The sequence below is a fragment of the Molossus molossus genome, unplaced genomic scaffold (genome assembly GCF_014108415.1).
Source record: "Molossus molossus isolate mMolMol1 unplaced genomic scaffold, mMolMol1.p scaffold_m16_p_20, whole genome shotgun sequence".
NCBI lineage: Eukaryota > Metazoa > Chordata > Mammalia > Chiroptera > Molossidae > Molossus > Molossus molossus.
The window spans coordinates 52283944-52304022 of record NW_023425356.1 but is presented as its reverse complement, the minus strand read 5'-3'; the positions used below and the strand labels follow the sequence as shown (position 1 = coordinate 52304022).

Below are 20079 nucleotides of genomic sequence, written 5' to 3'. Positions count from 1 at the left end.
CGCTACTTCCCTGCAGAAAAGACTTCCTTCGTTTTAACCTAAAGACGCCTTGGTTCACGGCCTCTCAGTCTGTCCTCAGGCCAGAGGCAGGAATGTGCACCCAGCCCTCCTTCCTCCAGGCCTTTTCCTCCTTCTTCGGCCGGAAGGCGCTTAAACAACAAGCGGCCACGCGGGACACCGGAGAGGTCAGGCCCTCGCACTGTGCGCAGAAGGAGGTAAGAGCAAAGTGAGCTGCTTCTAGATTTCAAAAGGAGGGCCTCCCCCCTTGAGCCTTCCTGAGCGGTGAGGTCCTTTCCTGCCAGCTGGAGCTGCCGTGGGGACTTTGCTCTGTCCACACGGTGGCAGGGTTCCAGGTTATAAACAGCTTGTCCTCGCCAGGGAGCCTGGACCGGCGTCTAATCTCAGGGTGGCAGATTTCTGGACGCGCCCTCCTTCCGCTCTCTCCTGTGCCGCTGGGAGCAAAGGTCCCCAACGGAGCAGGCCCAGAAGTGACCTGCTGGTCTGGCCCCACACGTCTGGCTAAATGTTTCTGAGGCACCTGCCAGTATTATCTCAATGCACCCAGAACACCAAATGCCTGTCCAGCTTCAGGGTGGCCCCGCCTGCAGAGTCCCCAAAGACGTGCGCAAGGGCCCAGTATCGTTGGGGTGTTTCAGGGGGAGTCGGCGGTGGTCCTCCAGGTGTCTGCGTCACCTGTCTGCGGATACTTCTGAACCCTCTGAAAGAAGCATCCATAGCGATTTGTAGATCGTTCTGATGTTTTGGGAAAGGGGGCCCATGACATGGGAGGGGGCACCGGACTCAACGCCGCCGCCTCTGAAGGGAGGGCCTGGGCCCCCGGCCACAGGCGGTTTTACTGAGAAATTAAGTGCAACAGTAAAGTCAGTCTGGGACAGGTCACAATGTCTCCTGTGACCCCAGGCAGCAGCCACACCTCAGAAAGCCTCCTGCATACAGCCCCTTCACAGGGACAGGTCGGGCGGCCGTGTCGTGGGGAAGAGATGGGACGAGGAGCCGGAACACGGTGTGATCGCCGGCCGTCTGTGCTTTGGGACGGTAGCTGTAAGACCTGAACATTCAACTCTTCATTTGGACAGTGAGGGAAATCATGCCGCTCTCCTGCCTTACGAGGTTGTGAGGGGGAAGTCCCGCGAACGGCGGGTTGTCATCAGTGCGCACGGGGATCGGTGGCAGGCACAGGAATGGCGTCACTTTGGTGGACACATGCGGCTTCGGGGGCATCTCACGTCCTGTCTTCTTCCTTTTTGGTAACAGTGCCCCAGTTTGCTTTGGGAAATCAATTCTCTTCCGTGTCTTGAGAGACTGGCCACCACGAGCCCCTGCCCTCCAAGGCTCAGCCATGGAACCCGGGCCAAACTGGGCCAGTTTGGACTCTGTCTCCTGAGACTGATTCTTGAGTGGGAAAATGCAAGATCAGAAAAAATAATGGTTGCATTGTCTTTTATTTTTAATTTTTCTGGCTATGGAGCCCTAAACACACTGCCCGTCGATTCTTGCTGCACAGACTCGTCTCTGGCGGGCGGGCACAGTCTTACTCTCTTCCTGGGCACACACAGAATAGCAGAGGTGGCCCACGTCCCTGCCAGACCTAGCCTCCAGAAAGTCCCCCACGACCTAGCTCATTCTGTCTTTCTGTGCAGCTGGGAGCCAAGGTCTCCAACACAGCACAGCCAAACGACGGAGCAGCCCAGACCCCTACACCACCACCTGGAAGGAAGCGACCAGGTGAGCCTCCTACCTACGTCTGCGGCCGATGAAGTAACCAACTTCCATGGTGGTAAGTCATTGAGATTTGGGGGTTGCATTCACCGAAGTTAACAAGTGTTACCCTAATATACTATCCCTTTCAGAGACTCATTTTCTGGTCTTCCTTGCAGTTTTGATTTCCTTCCAATGAATTCCTTTCTGCTCTACTTCCCCAGTGTCTAATTCTGTTGCTTTCAACCCTAGTCCCTGGTGGTCTACCACTAGTAACAATGTAGCCACCCCGACAGAGCATTGTGACCAGTGAGATTAAACCCTGTTCTGTCACTTGATACTGTAGGTGTTTATTGTACTGACCATTTATCAGCCAACAAATACACGCTCAGGCTGACTCACATGTAGGAGCACAAGGGATTAGTTACAGATTCTGCCCATTTACCATTTCAAAGAGCACACCCCTGAGTTTCCTCATGGCAGACGCTCTGCTGGGCAGTGCAGATGCAAACACCGATGAGAGCTGGTCCTCCCCGGGGAGACTCATGGTCAGTGCCATGGGGGAGCGTCCACTACAGGGGGGAAATCAAGACAAGCCCACGGGCTGTGCCCACGTTACCGCGCTCGTGAAGTGTAAGTAGAACATACGTCCGGCAGGTTCCGTCCTCGGCCCTCTTGGCTTTATAGAGGCTTCCTGGTGACCCATCTGTTATTTCATGGTTCTGTCACTCACCACTCTCAAATCTCTTCTCTCTCATCCTCGCTCCTCCACTGATCCGACCTACATTTCTAATTGGGACACCCCCTGGGTGCCCCACAGGCCTCTCATGTTCCGCACATCAAGAAGCAAACTCGCTCTGGCTGGTGTGGCTGAGTGGTTAGGGTGTCCACCTGCGGACCAAAGAGTCTTGGGTTCGATTCTGATCAAGGGCATAGACCTCGGTTGCAGTTCATCCCCGGCCGCCCTGGTCAGGGTCATGCAGGAGGCACAGGCCAATGTGTCTCTCTCAGGTAGATATTTCTCTCTCTCTCTCCCTCCCTCCTCTATCTGAAGATAAATGGAAAAATATCCCCCAGTGAGGATTTAAAAAAAAAAAAGAAAAGAAGCAAACTCATTCTCCTGCCTCTCCAAACTGTGTCCTCTCTCAGCGTTGGCGGAGCAGTTGACTACCCAGCTAGCCAGGAGTCAAGGTGACCTTCTGACTCATTCCCCTCGCTCTCTCATTCCCTTTCATACATTAGTCACCGAGATCCATCACTTCCTTCTCAGAAATGTTTCTACGTTGTCTCTTGTCAGTTTACCCCCCCGGTTCAAGATCTCATGACTTCATCTGTGCCTCGCCAGCAGCCCCACCCAACCCTCTCCCCCAGCACGTCGTCTCCAGGGCACGGTCTGCCCTGCTGCTAATCACAGCTCCGACCCTGGGATCTAGTTCCAGGCTTCTGCTAAGGTTTCTTCTCTGGCTTCCCAGGGTCTTCAGGACAAAGTCCAAACTTCTCAGTCCTACGTGTAAGTCACTTCACAGTCCCGCTCCATCTGCCTCTCCACCTCACCTTTGTGACTATAAAGAGAAAACTACATTCCTCTCCTCTTTGCCTTTAATGCGTCCCTTCAACTCACCTTTCTTCACTAACTGGTCATCTGAAATTCCATCCAGTTTCCTGCTCCTCATCTTGTGATCGTCTCCAAGAACAGCTAACATTTCCGTTACCATCAGTCAATCACCACGGACAGTGTCCTCTCATTCTGTTACTCCCCCTGGCTTCCTCGTGAACACGCATCACCCTGCATGTCCTGGGAACCAACCTGTAACCGCTTTATCTCCACAGTGAATTCCCGGGAGGTCATTTTCTCATGTATCCAGTAGGCACACCATTCACTTGCATCTCCGTCCTAACGCGAGAATTTCAGAGTTGAAATAAAGCTCAGAAGTAACTTAGTTAAGCACCTTTTCCTCTGCGTAAATCCCTGATGTAACTCACGGAGTCTCCAGCCCCTTCAAGACACAGGACTCACCGCTCCCGCGAAGACTGTCTTCCACGTCTGCAGCTGTCAACAGTTCGTGCTCTGCACTGCGCTGCAATGGACTGGCCCTCCCTGTGACCTGCACCCCCGGTTCTAGGTGTGTCCAGCTCCCTGTTCCAAGTCCTCCTGTGCTGGGCCAGGTCCCCCAACCACTCCTCACAGAAAGCTCCACATCCGAGCCAGGGGCTCATGGAGCTGAAATTCGCAAACCGTGGACCCGGTCATCTGCCCATCGAGGTCATCTCCTCGACGCTGACCTCAGAGGTCAGGATGTTCTCCTCGTCTCGCCTCAACAGGACACTAACAGGCCTGCAGGACACGGCCACCAAGTCACGCCAGGAACACGGTGACGGTATTCTGAAAAACCGCCGAGGGAGGCAACACAACGAAGACTCAGAATTTTGCATCTGGGAAGGAGACCCGGTCCTTTGCGGCACCCAGAACGTTTTGCAGAGTTCAAATGAGCTCATTTAAATAACTAACACAACTAGCATTGCCCTAGAAAGTTCACATGGCAGCCGGCCGGCGTGGCTCAGTGGTTGAGCACTGACCCTGCACCAAGAGGTCACCGGCTTGATTCCCGGTCAGGGCACATGCCCAGGCTGTGGGCCCGATCCCCAGTGGGGGCCGTGCAGGAAGCAGCCAATCGATTTCTCTCTCATCAATGTTTCTCTCTCTCTCTCCCTCTCCCTTTTTCTCTTTCTCTAAAATCAGCAAAGAAAAAGAAATTTAAAAAAAAGTTCACATGGCAAATGAATCGGGCTTCGAACGTTTCTGATTCACGAGGGGGGCGGGGAGTGGAATGATGCGGTCTCCGCCCACAGAGTCCCAGCCCACTTCTGTCTGTGTCCCACGGCAACGCCGCTTCTGCAGTGACGGGCTGGTCGGCAGCCTCCCAGTTTTCCTTCCCTGTTTGCGTTAAGTAGCTGATTGCTGCTCACCATCTTTTCTCCAGTGGTTGGTGACCTTTCCATCACGGCCCCCTTTCTGCGCCTCTTTGTCCGGAGGATGGCATCCTTGCCCTAGTTCCTCCGCATGCTTGACCCGCGGACTGCCCTTCAAGCACACATGTCCTCGGAAGACGAGGCAGACAGCTCTCTTCATTCCCCGTCTGCGGAACCACGGCCCAGTGGCTGGAAGTGGTGCCCCTGGCCCGGCCTGCACCGGCAGTGACCCCCCACCGACGACCTGGCCAAACTACTGCGTCCTCGGTCAGCTCGCTGCAGGCTCCATGAGCCACCTGCTCGCGCCTGGCCATTAGAGACGTGCGATTAGGCAGAATGTACCTCTGTGTCCCTTCTGAGTTTCCGAGTCCCAGCAGCTCCATATCCGACCTCCCTGGATTGTTTCACAATATCCATCAAGCCATTGACCTCTTCACTTCCTCTTCGATCTCTCCCAGTTCCCATCCTTCGCACATCACGGCAGGCGGCTCCGTGACATGCTGGACCCGAGGTGTGTGTATCTGAATCACCTCAACCCTCTAGTAAGGGCTGACGATTCAAAATTAAAGAGTTAATTATGAATAAGTGATTATTAGCTTAATCTAGTCTGTAAATTATAAAATTAAGGCAGCAGAACTATTGGCTTACCAGACTCACACAGTCAAGGCAGAGTAAAATGAAAAATCCTAAGCAAATCCCCCTTTTCCTTTGGGCACGGAGCCCCCCAAACTGTTATCATGTGGTCTCTTGACAGCTACAAAAAAAATGCAATTTCTCTCTCTTTTTTTTATTCTCACTCGAGGACATTTTCCCACTTTTTGTTCAGATAGAGTGGGAGGGAGGGAGGGAGAGAGAGAGAAACATTGACGTGAAAGGGACACATCGAGTGGCTGCCACCCGCATGACCAACCAGGGCTGGGGGCAAACTGCAATTGAGGTACGTGCCCTTAGCGGGAACCGAACCCAGGTCTCTCTGGACCGCAGGCCAACACTCTAACTGCTGAGCCAAACTGGCCAGAGCAAAAAAAAAAATGCAATTCTTTTAAAAACTGGCTTCAAGTATTTACTTTTTCTCCCACAACACATGCAGCTTCTGTTTTATTTTCATTTCCTTGTTGCGCCAACATTTACAGAGCACGAAATAAGTGGTCCATTTTCACAGGAGGAGGTCACCTTTCCCAGACGGTCCTCCAACCCACCAAAGAGGGACAGTAACCCAAAGTAATGAGCTTTCGTTTATGGAGGAATTAATATTCATAAGGATTCGCTATGTATCTGCTCGGAGAATAATTCAGCTACTTCTAGGTTTCGAGAGATCTGCCTTCCAGTTAAACTGCCGTATCCCCAGAGCTGTGTCCGAGGGCACTGTTCAGCTCCCGGTCACAGCCTCCTTCCCGCATGTCTTCACTGGAGGGACGGGCAACAGCTGCTGCCGTCTCGGGAGGTCCTGACTCCGCAGGGGATCCCGACCTAGCTCCCCGGTCTCTACCCTGCTTCAGAACGGCCTTTTCTTCAGCGATGAGCACACACCACCATAAGCAAAGCTTGGAGCAGAGAGAAACCGGGGTTAACGGTGCGAAGGGAAAGAGAAAACTGCACCCCTAAGAAAGCAGAGGGCGCATCCGGGGCATCGCTAAATAGAGGGCCATCGCCTTTGAGAAACAAGACCCAGAAAGACGGCTCGGGGGTGCGGTGCGAAGCCGGGCTGTGGGCTGTCGGTGCACAGGAGGCGAAGGCTGTAGGCAACCTGCTGAGGGGCGCAGACGAGGAATGAGAAGAGGAATGTCCCGCCGCCCAAGAGGCGGGCATGGCTGATGGCCTGCACTTACCCAGCACCAGCAGCTCCACTGAGTCTTCGTTTTTGCCCTCCAGGTCGTCCGGGGTGGTGATGATACAGTAGTAGAGTCCGCTGTCTCCCCACATGAGTTTTCCGATCTGAAGGTCTGCATCTGTCATCACAAAAAGCAGCAGCCAGTCCCGACCCAGCCTCCAGAGGAACAAGGAACAATGGGGGGGGGGGTGTCCCAGTGTTCTGTTTACCTGGCTGGTGGTTGACAAGATGTTTGTTTTATCTAAAACACACACACAATGGAACAAAATCTGGCCTAGCGTCCCTGAGGGGGAGACAGAGCCGGCAGAATCCAGGCTCCCACCAGGAGTAGAGACCCGCTGCGACCAAGCGCGGGCACAGGGCCCGGAGAGCCAGCGCCCGTGGGGAACTACACCGGCCTCCTGCAAAGGAGCTGCTCCCACAGTCCTCCAAGACGCAAACACTCCAGCAGGGCAGGGTGGACTCCTAGGACCTTCTCTTGTCCAGAGCTTTAGGGGCAACAGGGTGGGAGTGAGCCAGAGCCACCTGGGGACCGGCTGTGGCGTCCACCCGGCTCAGGAACTCGCACGCGGACGCGCCTTCTCCCAGAGGGAGTCTGCTCCCTGAGTTTGGGAAAGGGCCCTACAGACTCATGTCAAGGTATCCAACCGGGAAGTTCTTTCACGAAAACTGTCTCATCCTAGTCCTGAGCACAAGTCCCTCGGACCGCTGGCCAGGCTCAGGAGAGACCGTTCGCTAGCTCAGCTCCGTCTTCCCTCGGTGTGACGCACTGCACCCCTCTGCCCCTCGCACCCCAGGAAACACTGGCCAGGCTTCTTGATGCCCCCATGTCCCATAAAACCACAGCCTCGAGGGGCTCAAGGCCGAGAGTATCCCGCATCTGGGAAGAATGGAGCTCAGGCCCCTCCCACTGCCTGGACTCAACGTGCCTTACCGTGGACGATGGTGACCTCTCGGCCCCTGTAGAAGTCGCCCAGGGTGACGGTGGAGCCCTGCTTTGAAGCGACCACGCGAACAGTCCTGCGGCTGTCCAAGCAGTCCAGGTAGGGGTCCCAGTCCAGGTTTCTCTTGCTGAGAGACTGGGCCCGGGGGGAGGCCATGCCCAGGGACTCCCCCATGCGGTCCTGGCAGTAGGACTTGAACTTCCACTGCACCACGGCGGGCTGGCGGGACGACGTGGAGAAGTGGCAGCGAAGCAGCGTGGGCTGGAAGAGCATGGCCACCTTCTTCTTGTCGGGCACGGTGACCTGAAGTCCTTCCGCCAGGGCTGCAACACAGAAGGGGCGTGTCCACGCGGCATCTGTGACCTGGACATCCAGCTGGCCACGTGGCCACGCCTTCTCGCCTGACCTCCCTCCCCGTTTCCAAATCAGACTATGATGTGAGGTGACGTCGCGCCCATCAGACTCGCCAGGTGAGGGGTGTGTCTGGTCCTACTGTCCTGGCCCACAGGTACTCAACAAATACTGGATAAATAAGGACCAGGAAGCCAGGAAGTGTGACTTCGGGAGGAAGTGACTTCCCTTCCAGCCGGTGACCAAGCCAAGGGGACAGAGATGAAGGGGACACGAAGGCTTTGAGAGGGATGGGGAATTCCAGATCAGAAGCCGCAGACTGAGTTCAACGGCTTTGAAGGATAAACCCAAAGGGGGCGGGGGAAGGGCAGAAAACAATGAGAAGTTTAAGTGGTGCAGCCTGAGGCTTGGTGTCCAAGAAAGAGGGACGCGTCGGCGAATGAAACACCAGGGCGGCGTCCGAGAGGCGGAGGACCTCCGAGAACGTGGTGGCAAGATCTAGAAATCCCCAGAGGACACCACTTCCTCGGGTGAAGAGAATAAGGTCCAGAGCTTCCGGGTTGATGTGAGGTGAGCAGCAGAAAGGGCTGTGCGTCGGAAGAGGCCTGGAAACGAACCCGGAGCCTGCGATCCGCTTCAGGCGCTTGGGGCCGGTTCACCGCCACCTACAGGTGGGCGGGAGCCCACGCAGGGGAGGGCTAGTCTCATGCATGGCCGCCCCGACCCTGACGGTGCCCACGCTCACCGTGACATGCCGCAAAGCAAAGCGAACCCCCTCTCGCAGCTCAACCACACCCCGATGACGAACGTCTTCACAGAAGCACCTCTGAGGGCAAGACCCAGTGTTTGGACCCGTCTTTGATTCCCAGTCCAGGCCTGTCTTCAGTGCCAGCACTCTGAGAACTAGCCCCTCGTTCCTGCGAGGGGGTACCTGCTCTCCGAGGGCGGGGGAGTGAACGCACAGAGTCCTTGAGATTCAGGGGGTCCTCTGAACCTACCAGGCGCCCAGCAGCCACCCTAGGGGGCAACGGACGACCGGATGAGCAGGTGACTGTCCATCAGATGGGATTTCTCGGACTCTAGGGAGTCCTGGCTCAATGCGTCGTGAATGGAGGGAGTGGCATTGGCCTCAAATCAAACCCGGGGCTTGAGAGCTCGTCTGACCCAGAGGAGCAGGAAGGCCCCTGGAGCCATCCCCACCTGTAAATGAGCCTCCGAGTTCTTTCTGGCTGGGTGTTCACCAACATGACATCATGGGTCCCCTGCAGAGAGTGGAGCCCAGAGCACAGCCCTGGGACCGTGACCTGCAGAGGGAGGTTCTCAAATACTCACCCACCCCTGCCTGCAACTCTGAGACTGACGACAGCCCGACGGTGCAGACCGGCCCCATCCAGGTGCAAACGATTCCCCTGGAAGCTCCCTGGAGAACCGCAGCCCCCCCCCTCGGCCCCCCACCCCACCCCAAGGGGACGTGGTTAATTAAGGTCATTCTCCTTGACTCACAAGGAGTAGGAAAAGAAACCCTTTACAGTTCCGCCTTAAAGTCCGCTGCCTGACTTTTCAACTTGGGGATTCTTCTCCCAACCCTATTCCCCTCCCAATTTTCCAGGAAACAAAAATGGGAAGAGAGGTGGCGGGACTCCACGCAGCAGTGGCGGAGCTGGGTAACCGGCGGCCCGCACTGCGCCCAGCACGCGGCTGTGGACTGGACCCCGCCCCGTCTTCTCTGCCACCCATTCAGGTGGACCTGGGGAGCCACGTCCTAGCCTTTCCAGGACCCATCAAACCCACAAGGGAGGCAGGTGCAGCCCCGAAGTGTGGGCTTGAAGGACGGCTTCTGCGTGTCAGATGATTTCTTAGAATAACCTCCTACCCAGCTCTGTTCTCCGTGAACGAGAGGCGAGCCACTTGACCACGCCGTTGGACTCCCTTTAATTATTAATAGAGTCTTCAGCTCCCGGGTTCTTCCAGGGCTAAACTCACGCTCTGGAGAAGGAGCACGTTCTCAGAATCCTCTGCCTCGTGACAGCCTGACCGACAGCTAACGACCGGATTGGGGTCGGTCCTAGACGGGCTCCAGGCTCCACGCCCTCCTGGCTCCTCGCGAGCCCCTCTTAGGAGTGTCCGCTTCCCGCTGGTCAACAGTAAGTGCCCTGTGGCGCCTCTCTGGGCGAAGTGCTGGTCTGCCCTGAGCCTGCGGGTCGTGAGGTATACAGTAAGCACTCAAGTGCTCAGCATCAGGTCGGTCTTGACCGCCAGGAAGCTGCGCACCGGAGCTGGGTGAGCCCCGATACCGAGGTGCCCGGGATGCTAGGCCAGGAAGCACGGCGACAGGGCCCGTGTGTGCCCGCCCCACGCGACAGGGCCCGTGTGTGCCCGCCCCACGCGACAGGGCCCGTGTGTGCCCGCCCCGCGCGACAGGGCCCGTGTGTGCCCGCCCCGCGCGACAGGGCCCGTGTGTGCCCGCCCCGCGCGACAGGGCCCGTGTGTGCCCGCCCCGCGCGACAGGGCCCGTGTGTGCCCGCCCCGCGCGACGGGGCCCGTGTGTGCCCGCCCTGCGCGACGGGGCCCGTGTGTGCCCGCCCTGCGTGACGGGGCCCGTGTGTGCCCGCCCTGCGTGACAGGGCCCGTGTGTGCCCGCCCTGCGTGACAGGGCCCGTGTGTGCCCGCCCTGCGTGACAGGGCCCGTGTGTGCCCACCCTGTGTGACCTGGAAGTCAGAACGGAGGGCGACCCCCGTGTGGCGCGGCACCCACACGGGGCGGGTCTCCTGGGAATCTTGGGGCGCTATGACGAGTGGATCCGCACAGCCGGGGGGACGGGGCCGGGGATCTCCAGGCAATGACCGTCTGTGGGCATCTGAGGGACGTGAGTGAAGAGCAGGAGAGGAAGCTGGGAGGCCGACCCTGCAGCTCCGTGAGCTTTGGCTCGAGGCTGAGGGCCACCACGCCCACGCCTGCCCGGCCAAGTCCACTGGGAACCTTCTTCCACCGAGGGTGGGGCCCACCTGGATCCCAGCTGAGGGCTTGGGGTCCCTGCGCCCTCTGAGCGGCACCTCTTTCCCGCGACCTACGTTTATATTAGATGTGTTTCCGCTGGACTTACCATCCCTCTGCCCCTGTGACTGAGGCCTTGCTGAGCTCCAGCCAGCCCTCCTGGCCATGCCGGCCCTGCCCTGAGGCCTGGGTGTTGTGCCCTCTGCCCTCACCCATGACCGATCCACATCTGAACCTGTGATGTTGCCGTATACCCCACTCCTACCCCTGGCCAGGCCCCTCGGAGACAGGTGCTCACCGGGGTGACAAGCTGGAGGCCCCGCGGACACGCCATCTGGCCTGGGGAGAGGCTCGTCCCCAGCATGGCCCCACCTCTCCCATCCTCGCTCTTCTCTCTCACCCCTTGTCAGATGCCAGAAGTCTGGAGCCGGCTGCACTGGCGTCTACACGGCTGAGACGGATGTGTCTCACGCCAGGAGAGGGACTGAAAGCGTCGCAGCCTTCTGGACGTCCACTCATCTGTGCATTCCAGCGGAGGACTCGAGCTCTCCCCGGCTCTGACCCCCGGCCATGCTCAGGGCCTCACTCCCTCCGGCCTCATCTGCACGCGTAGCAGAGCCTTCAAGTTCAGCAGGTCTAAACCGCATCTGCCCCCTCTTCCCCTGACCAATGTGAGCTGGTTCTTCCTCCATCAGCTCCTCGCCAGCCTGCCCGCGACCCACCACCTCCGAGAGAAAACATCGCTTGGACCATTTCCTCTCGGGCCCTGGGTTGGTCACTAGGTCTGAACGTCTGTCCCAGGTGGCCCTTCTCTCTTCTTCCATCATTCCCTTACATCAGTCTCTGTCCCTGCCGCTGGGGGATGGTTACGAAACCCTTCCCACGACGGGAACTGTGGTCAGCACTAAGAGTCACGGAGGATCTTAGTGAATTCTCTCAACAATCCTGTAAAGCAGGTGTTATTACTATACCCATTTTATAGACGAAGAAACGGACTTAGTGCATGCAGGGGTCTTTCCAGCATGTCAGAGTTAGCAAGTGACGGTCAGCTGTGAACCCAGGCTCCCTGGCCCCGAGGCTCCTGACCGTCCCGTTCCACGGGCCCACGTCACATCCTTGGTTTCACAGCAGCCTCTTCCGTGGGACCCTACAGCAGCCGATGCACTCTCCACGCTTTTTAGAGCATTTCTAAAGACGTGTCTGATCACGTCTGCGCCCGCCTGAAGGCCTCCGTCCGCTCCCCGTCCCCTCAGGACAAAACCCGAGAGGCAGGACACGGCAAGGAAGGTCCTCCCATCTGGCTCCAAGCTGCAGACACACGGAAACACTTCTCACTCTTCCACTACAGATACGCCGTCCCCGCCACCTGGGCCACATCGAGCGTGTCGCTGAAGGAGCTCCTGGAGCAGATGGGGAACAGCGCTGAGCGTGGGCTGTGCACACCCAAGCACGCGTGGGCCCAGCACGGAGGCCCGAGGCCAGGCGCCGGGGACTGCGGGGGCCTTGCTTCAGAGTCTTACGGAGAAGTGCGCCCCGTGCAGCAGGACGCTCCTCCCACAAGCCAGGTGTCTGGCAAGCTGGACAGAACAGCTCCGGAAAGGCAGCAAAGGACACACAACTAAGGGACCCTACCGTCGAGAACATCTGTGACGTGGGGACTGCAGACCGAAGCAGTAGATGGCACCTGAAGATCACAGGTGGTTTTCTATGCTCACAGGGGAGCGGCCGTCGCCCTTACACCACCAGACTGCTCTCCCTCATCCACAGGACAGCTCCCTTACTCACTCAAATTCAGCCACACACACACGTAATATATATATAATTATTAATCCTCGCCCGAGGATATTTTTTCCACTGACTTTTATTTTTATCCTCACTCGAGGACATTTTTTTCCATTTCTTGTTCAGATAGAGGGGAAGGGAGAGAGAGAGAGAAACATCGACGTGAAAGGGACACATAGAGTGGCTGCCACCCGCACGACCAACCAGGGCGGGGGACAAACTGCAACTGAGGTACGTGCCCTTAGCGGGAACCGAACCCAGGTCTCTCTGGACCACAGGCCGACGCTCTAACCGCTGAGCCAAACTGGCCAGGGCTCCACTGACTTTTAGAGAGAGTGGAAGGGAAGGAGGGGGAGGGGGAGAGAGAGAGAAACATTGATGTGAGAGACACATCGATTGGTTGCTTCCAACATGCGCCCTGACCAACCATGTGACCCTAGATTCATGGGCTGACGCTCCAACCACTGAACCACACCAGCCAGGGCAAAAACATATTTTCAAAGCCCTGTGTTAAGTTCTGGGAAGACGGGTTTAGAAGACAAGTCCTGGATCTTGAGACGTTCAATGTAAACGTGTTTCTAAGGCCAAGGCCCCGAGGGCGGAGGCCAGGGTGTGGCTGACCTGCGGTCTACAGCACAGCCGTGGAACGTAGCAGACGCTCACGAGGGTGGGGTGCACCCGTGAATGAACGAACGGGCGAAGGGCCTTCCTGAGCAGGTGGTCTCGGGTGCAGAGAAAGGGTTCCGGCCCGTCCTGGGAAGGCTGCCTAAGAGGATGGAGGCAGTGACAGCTCCGAGCAGCAGCCCCATCTCAGCTAGTCACCCCGGCACCCCGCCACCGGGCCGGGGAAGATCAGCTCCAAGTCAGACAGTGCCACCCTGGTGGCAAACGAAGGCCCTGGCCCAATTCTCACGTACAGAAAAGGATTCTGTGCATCAGAACTGTGTTCTTGAGAGATTCGCACAAGCAAATCTGCAGCAAAGCTGTTCTTATTTTAGCACTTTCATTTTTTTCAAAGCCAGTTCCCTTTCCCTGCGAGTAGTAAGCGGTTCCTGCCAGCGTCTTTGTGAGCAGGTCTCCAAGCCCGGCCCACTGCGGAGAGCCGGAGGTTGCGGGAGAGCTGGTGGGACCAGCGCCGCCAGAGCCGGGCACCGTGAGAAACGGCACAGCTCCCGTCCCCGGCGTGCGATCTGACCCTGGGACTGCCCGTCCCCGGCAGTCTCGGCCTCCAGACCGCTCGGGTTTTCCTGCGTTCGCTGTGACAATACAGATCTTCTGTTTCCTGCCCCCCAGTTCCATCTTCGTTGAGAAATTCATCTTCTGTCCTCACATTTGAAACACGTCCCAATTCCCTAAGATCGTGTTTTGGGGACGACTGGAGGGCAGGTTTCCTACGGGGAAGATGAAAGAGGCCTGTCAAAGCGTCCGCTCTGGCCTGGGTCTGTGGTCCAGACAAGGGCAGAAAGCTCATCCGTCCCTCCGCAGCACCGTGCTGGGTCTGTGGTCCAGACAAGGGCAGAAAGCTCGTCCGTCCCCCCACAGCATCGTGCTGGGTCTGTGGTCCAGACAAGGGCAGAAAGCCCGTCCGTCCCCCCGCAGCATCGTGCTGGGTCTGTGGTCCAGACGAGGCCGAAGAAAGGCTCGTCCGTCCCCCGCAGCTTCAGCATCGTGCTGGGTCTGTGGTCCAGAACAAGGACAGAAAGCTCGTCCGTCCCCCCGCAGCATCGTGCTGGGTCTGTGGTCCAGACGAGGACAGAAAGCTCGTCCCGTCCCCCCGCACGCATCGTGCTGGGTCTGTGGTCCGACAAGGGCAGAAAGCTCGTCCGTCCCCCCCGCAGCATCGGCTGGGTCTGTGGTCCAGACGAGGACAGAAAGCTCGTCTCCGTCCCCCCGCAGCATCGTGCTGGGTGTCTGTGTTCCAGACAAGGCAGAAAAGCTCGTCCGTCCCCCCGCTAGCATCGTGCTGGGTCTGTGGTCCAGACGAGGGCAGAAAGCTCGTCCGTCCCCCCGCAGCATCGTGCGGGTCTGTGGTCGCAGACGAGGGACAGAAAGCTCGTCCGTCCCTCCGCAGCATCGTGCTGGGTCTGGTGGTCCAGACAGGGCAAGAAAGCTCGTCCGTCCCCCGCATGCATCGTGCTGGGTCTTGGTCCAGACGAGGGCAGAAAGCTCGTCCGTCCCCCCGGCAGCATCGTGCTGGGTCTGTGGTCCAGGCGAGGGCAGAAAGCTCGTCCTGTCCCCCCGCAAGCATCGTGCTGGGTCTGTGGTCCAGACGAGGGCAGAAAGCTCGTCCGTCCCCCCCCCCCGCAGCATCGTGCCTGGGTGTCTGTGGTCTCATACAAGGACCGAAATCTCGTCCGTCCCCCCGCAGCATCGTGCTGGGTCTGTGGTCCAGACGGGCAGAAAGCTCGTCCGTCCCTCCGCAGCATCGGCTGGGTCTGTGGTCCAGACGGGCAGAAAGCTCGTCTGTCCCTCCGCAGCATCGTGCTGGGTCTGTGGTCCAGACGGGCAGAAAGCTCGTGCCGTCCCCTCCGCAGCATCGTGCTGGGTCTGTGGTTCCAGACGGGCAGAAAGCTGTCCGTCCCTCCGCAGCATCGTGCTGGGTCTGTGGTCCAGACAAGGGCAGACAAGTCGTCCGTCCCCCCACAGCTCGTGCTGGGTCCCTGTGGTCCGACAAGGGTCGAAAGCTCGTCCGTTTCCCCCCACAGCAATCGTGCTGGGTCCTGTAGGTGCCAGAAAAACAAGGGCAGAAAGCCCGTCCGTCCCCCCGCAGCATCGTGCTGGGTCTGTGGTCCAGACGGGCAGAAAGCTCGTCCGTCCCTCCGCAGCATCGTGCTGGGTCTGTGGTCCAGACAAGGGCAGAAAGCTCGTCCGTCCCCCCACAGCATCGTGCTGGGTCTGTGGTCCAGACAAGGGCAGAAAGCCCGTCCGTCCCCCCGCAGCATCGTGCTGGGTCTGTGGTCCAGACAAGGGCAGAAAGCTCGTCCGTCCCCCCACAGCATCGTGCTGGGTCTGTGGTCCAGACAAGGGCAGAAAGCTCGTCCGTCCCCCCACAGCATCGTGCTGGGTCTGTGGTCCAGACAAGGGCAGAAAGCCCGTCCGTCCCCCCGCAGCATCGTGCTGGGTCTGTGGTCCAGACGAGGGCAGAAAGCTCGTCCGTCCCCCCGCAGCATCGTGCTGGGTCTGTGGTCCAGACGAGGGCAGAAAGCTCGTCCGTCCCCCCGCAGCATCGTGCTGGGTCTGTGGTCCAGACAAGGGCAGAAAGCTCGTCCGTCCCTCCGCAGCATCGTGCTGCGTCTGTGGTCCAGACGAGGACAGAAAGCTCGTCCATCCCCCCGCAGCATCGTGCTGGGTCTGTGGTCCAGACAAGGACAGAAAGCCCGTCCGTCCCTCCGCAGCATCGTGCTGGGTCTGTGGTCCAGACAAGGGCAGAAAGCTCGTCCGTCCCCCCGCAGCATCGTGCTGGGTCTGTGGTCCAGACAAGGACAGAAAGCTCGTCCGTCCCTCCGCAGCATCGTGCTGGGTTGGGAGCAAAGGGGATGTCGACCTAAGGCTCAAGATTTCAAGGCAAAGAAAAAGCTGGTGTTTCTCAGGCTGACCTGGGCTCCTGCAGACTCTTCCCTGGATGGACTGTGAAAGGAGACTGGACCTGGAACTCTATCGTTCTGATTTCTAATCAAAACTGGAGAAGAGGGCAGAGCCACATACTCTTAGAGCTGACAGTGACCTCAGAAGTCATCTCATTCCACAGATGCTAAGAGCAGCTGCCCATGGCCGGACAGGTCATTTGTGGAGGAAAGGGGAGTAAACCCCTCTCCAGCTCCCAGGCCGGGCTTCCTCCCGCTAGCCACGCCCTGGTGCGAATACTACGAACGCTGCACTGGGCACCGAGTCCGCGCACCCGGACTCTCAGGGCACGCAGTGAGGCCCCCGTGCACTGACACCCCGGTCCGGGCCAACGGGCCGGCCTGCGGAATCGCGAGTCTGGCACGAACCGAGTGCTGGGGATACGGAACGAAGCCCCTTCCCCTGGTCCAGAGAGAAGCTTCGGCGGGGGGCAGGTGGAGAGTGGGGAGAGCCGAGCCGGTGTGGAAAGACGGGGCTCGGGGTGAATACGGTCTCTTCCGGGGGACAGGAGAGCAGAGGAGGGAAACAGAAGGGCAAGCAAGACGGGAAAGGAGGGCGTGGAAGTGGGGTGCCTCTAGAGGGACTGTCCCTTCCGCAGGGCTCAGAACCCCCAAGCCTGCCCGCACACGGCCACGGGGCATCTACCCGGACACAAACCAGACCAGGTAACAGCTGGACACCTCCCTTCCCGTTGCAGGCTGGGTCCGCAGTCCCCGGAGCCCCCCAACTCCCAGTACGGGTCCCCATTATTGCTTTTGCACAGGCCACCCCCTAAGTGTTCACAGTTCGCACCCCCAGGCTGCGCACTCCCCGAAGGCAGGGTCTGGGTCTTCTTCACCGACTGAGCCCCACGACAGGGAGGACCCCGGCAGCTGGCCGTGCGCGAAGCAAGGTCTCAGCTGGACCGTCGCCTCTGGGGCGGTCTCAGAGCTGCCTCAGCCGCCCCCAGGTGCGGGCTGGGCATGCCGCTGCCGTGCTCTGTGGCACCATGCGGCTCTCTGGCTCACACCATAGGACCTTCCCCACATCAAAGCTGCCTGGAGACTCACTGGAGTCACCGCACAGATGACAGCTCTTCGAGGGCAAGGACTGTCTTCCACCTGTTTATTCTCCGCGCCCGCACCATACTTAGACACCCCAGGACTTCAACACAGAACGGACGAACGAAGGAATGAGCGAAACCAAAGGGGCAGCAAAGGAAATGCCACTAGAGCAAGCGGTCTTCATCGGAGAGACCCAGGAGTCTCCAGAGCATGTCCCCCGTGTCACAGAGCCCCAGCAGCCCGGCGGCCAGGAGGGGACCACGCCACACACCGGCCACGCGGGGGAACAAAGGCGGAGCGAAGCCTCCTCCGGTCTCCCTGCTCCGAGGCACCTGTTGCGCCAGCAGCTGGAGAGCATTTTGCTTTGCTGGAACAACAGGGACACAGCAGCACACAATCTATGACAGGAAGCGACATCCCAACAATAAGAAACCACCAGGCTAAATCTGCAGCAGCCGCAAACCCAGGATTTTAGCAAGAGAGGAGGAGGGAGCTCTGGAGTCCCAGGGAAATGCTGAAGTGTTGATTAGAAATCGCTCAGCCTCCGTTCAAAGAGAGAAACGGAGGGAGAGGGGAGGAGAGAGAGGAGAAGAGAGCGAGGAGGAGGGGAGGGAGGCTGAATGTGTGTTTTCCTGGCTCTGACTCATTTTTAATCTGTCCTTCCCTTCCTCCCACCCTCCCACCACCTTCAGGAGAGGAGTCAGCCAGTAGGCTGGACGAGACCGTCTCACCTTTCTCCCATGGCTTCCCCGTGAAGGATGAGTCTGAACCCCTGTCTTCCCGTGTGCCCCTGTGCCTCTCCTCCCCCCTCCCCCGCCGCCATTGTCGCCTCCCTTTGCTCAGGGTGAGAGCAGCTAGTCACAGGCCAGGGCGGGCTTGGCGAGGAGGAGCAGAAGCTGGGATCCTGGGACCCCGGGAGCCAGCCTGCCTGCAGGGGGCAGAAACCCGGCCACCTGACTGCGGGGGGGCCTGCTCACTAGCCTGTTGCCTGCCCCCAGGCAAGGGCAGCCTCCGCAGGAGCGGAAGGAAGAGGCCAGATAAGCAGCCCACCCTTCACAACACAAAGGAAGCAGAAACCCCCACAGTGAAGACCTCAGGAGGCAGCCCAGGAGCCCTCTGGCCCTGGGTTCGAGAGCACTGGGCTCGAGTCGCTGCTCCTCTGCCAGCCTCGGTTTCTCTAAGTCAGAGGGCTGAGCTCCAGCCTCCGTCCTGGCCAGCGATGGGATTCCCTCGCAACGGACGCTGCCAGCCAGCCAGCCAGGGCGACACAGTCCCTTCTGCTTCCTCTCCCTGCAAACCCCTAGAGCACCCTGACTCGGGCACCCCTCCCCAGAGGCGGGCTGACTCCAGGGAGGGGTGGCGCAGGCTCAAGGCCAAAGCTCCCGGGACATGATAAGAGAAGAGGCAAACTGAGGACACTGGGAACTGGCGAGGGGAAGCGGCAGGCCCTGGGGGGCCAGGGGAGGGGGAGGCGGATCGGCCAAACCCTGAAATTACGGATGATTCATATTGGAATAATGTGGGTGGGAGGCTCTCAGAGCAGCCAAGAGAGGAGGCTAACTGGGCGCAGGGTGCCCCCCCAAACCCAGTGGGGCGCAAGGGCCGGTGAGGGCCCTTCATCTGGAACAGGAAGAAGCCCGGGCTGTCAGGAATCTCAATCTGAAGCAGAGGGAAACAGGGGTTTGCCTTTCTTAAGTGTATTTTACCCTCTTTCATGGACTTGTTATAGATGTTTTCAATGTTTTCCCCCGGACTTGATTCTCCCAAGCCTTCTGGTCGGTGCCCCCAGAGGGAACAAGACTTCATTTTCGGGTGCGGTTTTGCATTTTCTCTTCTGCCCGTCACGACCCTCATCCTGTCCTCACAGCCTTTCTGACCCCCGCTCCTTCCCCCATCCCTCGGGGTCCACAGTCACAGTCTCAGACCTGTCCACACTGCCCACGAAGGGTTGCTCGGTGACTCTCTCCGGGCTGGCCACCCTGCCCAGCCCTCTGTCCCTCAAGCACACAGAATCATGGGGTGGGGACAACTTGGCAGGAACAAGAACCTTTGCAGACCCCAGGAGGGTGGAAGGAAGGTCAGAAAAGGCAGGGAAACTGGAGGGCCCCCTGGAGGAAGTGCTGTGCTGGGAGAAGCCCCACCTTCTGAGGATTTCTGCAAATTGCCTTCACTGGGGGCGCAGAACCCTGTGTACTGGGGGGTCCTCGCTGTGGACCACTCCCCACTGGTACAAGAGACAGCAGGGCCCGAAACTCCACAACCAGTGGCGCCTCCGTCCACCGCCCCCCTCACCCCCTCCCTGAGGATGCCCCTGGGTCCCCGAGTCTTGTGGGAAGGAATGAAGGAGACACTCCTCCACCCCCACCCCCACCCCCAGAAAACCAGTTTCCTTAATTAGTCTCCTCCAGCCAGCTTTCCCAGCGCTACAACTCGGGTTCAGACCGAGGAGGACCCATGTCTGGAAGGGGAAACGCACGTTCACAACAACAGTCTCGAGTCTCCCACGGGTCAGACACCTGCGTCTCCACCGTCTGGCTCCTATTTGGGCTTCTCCGCCCCCGCCCCCCCCCCCCCCCGCTATCACCCTGACACACGGCCCCTCCCCCACTCCCCACCAGCCGGCTCCGCAGCCTTGGGGACGAGCGGTGGCCGCGGGGGTGGCGCGGCTGAGACCCCCACTGCGCGAATGTCCGCCAAGTTCCCGGGGTCGTGGGAAAGGCAGCTCACCTGTCAGCCAGAGAAGAGCGGTCCACGCCAGCGAGACCCTGTCCATCGTCCCCAACTCCCCATCCAGACGAACGCGGGAGCGGAGTGGGAAGC

The 20079-nt window shown here is 59.0% G+C and overlaps 1 protein-coding gene across 1 annotated transcript in view; it reads right to left on the bottom strand.

The window, feature by feature from the left end:
* The window catches only part of ILDR2 (immunoglobulin like domain containing receptor 2), a 48421-nt gene extending 30420 nt beyond the window's left edge, over window positions 1-18001 (bottom strand). The window contains 8 exon segments of the mRNA XM_036272012.1: window positions 6519-6638; window positions 7455-7787; window positions 13856-14022; window positions 14081-14115; window positions 16084-16116; window positions 16118-16219; window positions 17266-17359; window positions 17991-18001. Coding sequence (XP_036127905.1) covers window positions 6519-6638; window positions 7455-7787; window positions 13856-14022; window positions 14081-14115; window positions 16084-16116; window positions 16118-16219; window positions 17266-17359; window positions 17991-18001 — 895 coding nt within the window.
* Between the last annotated feature and the right edge of the window lie 2078 nt (window positions 18002-20079).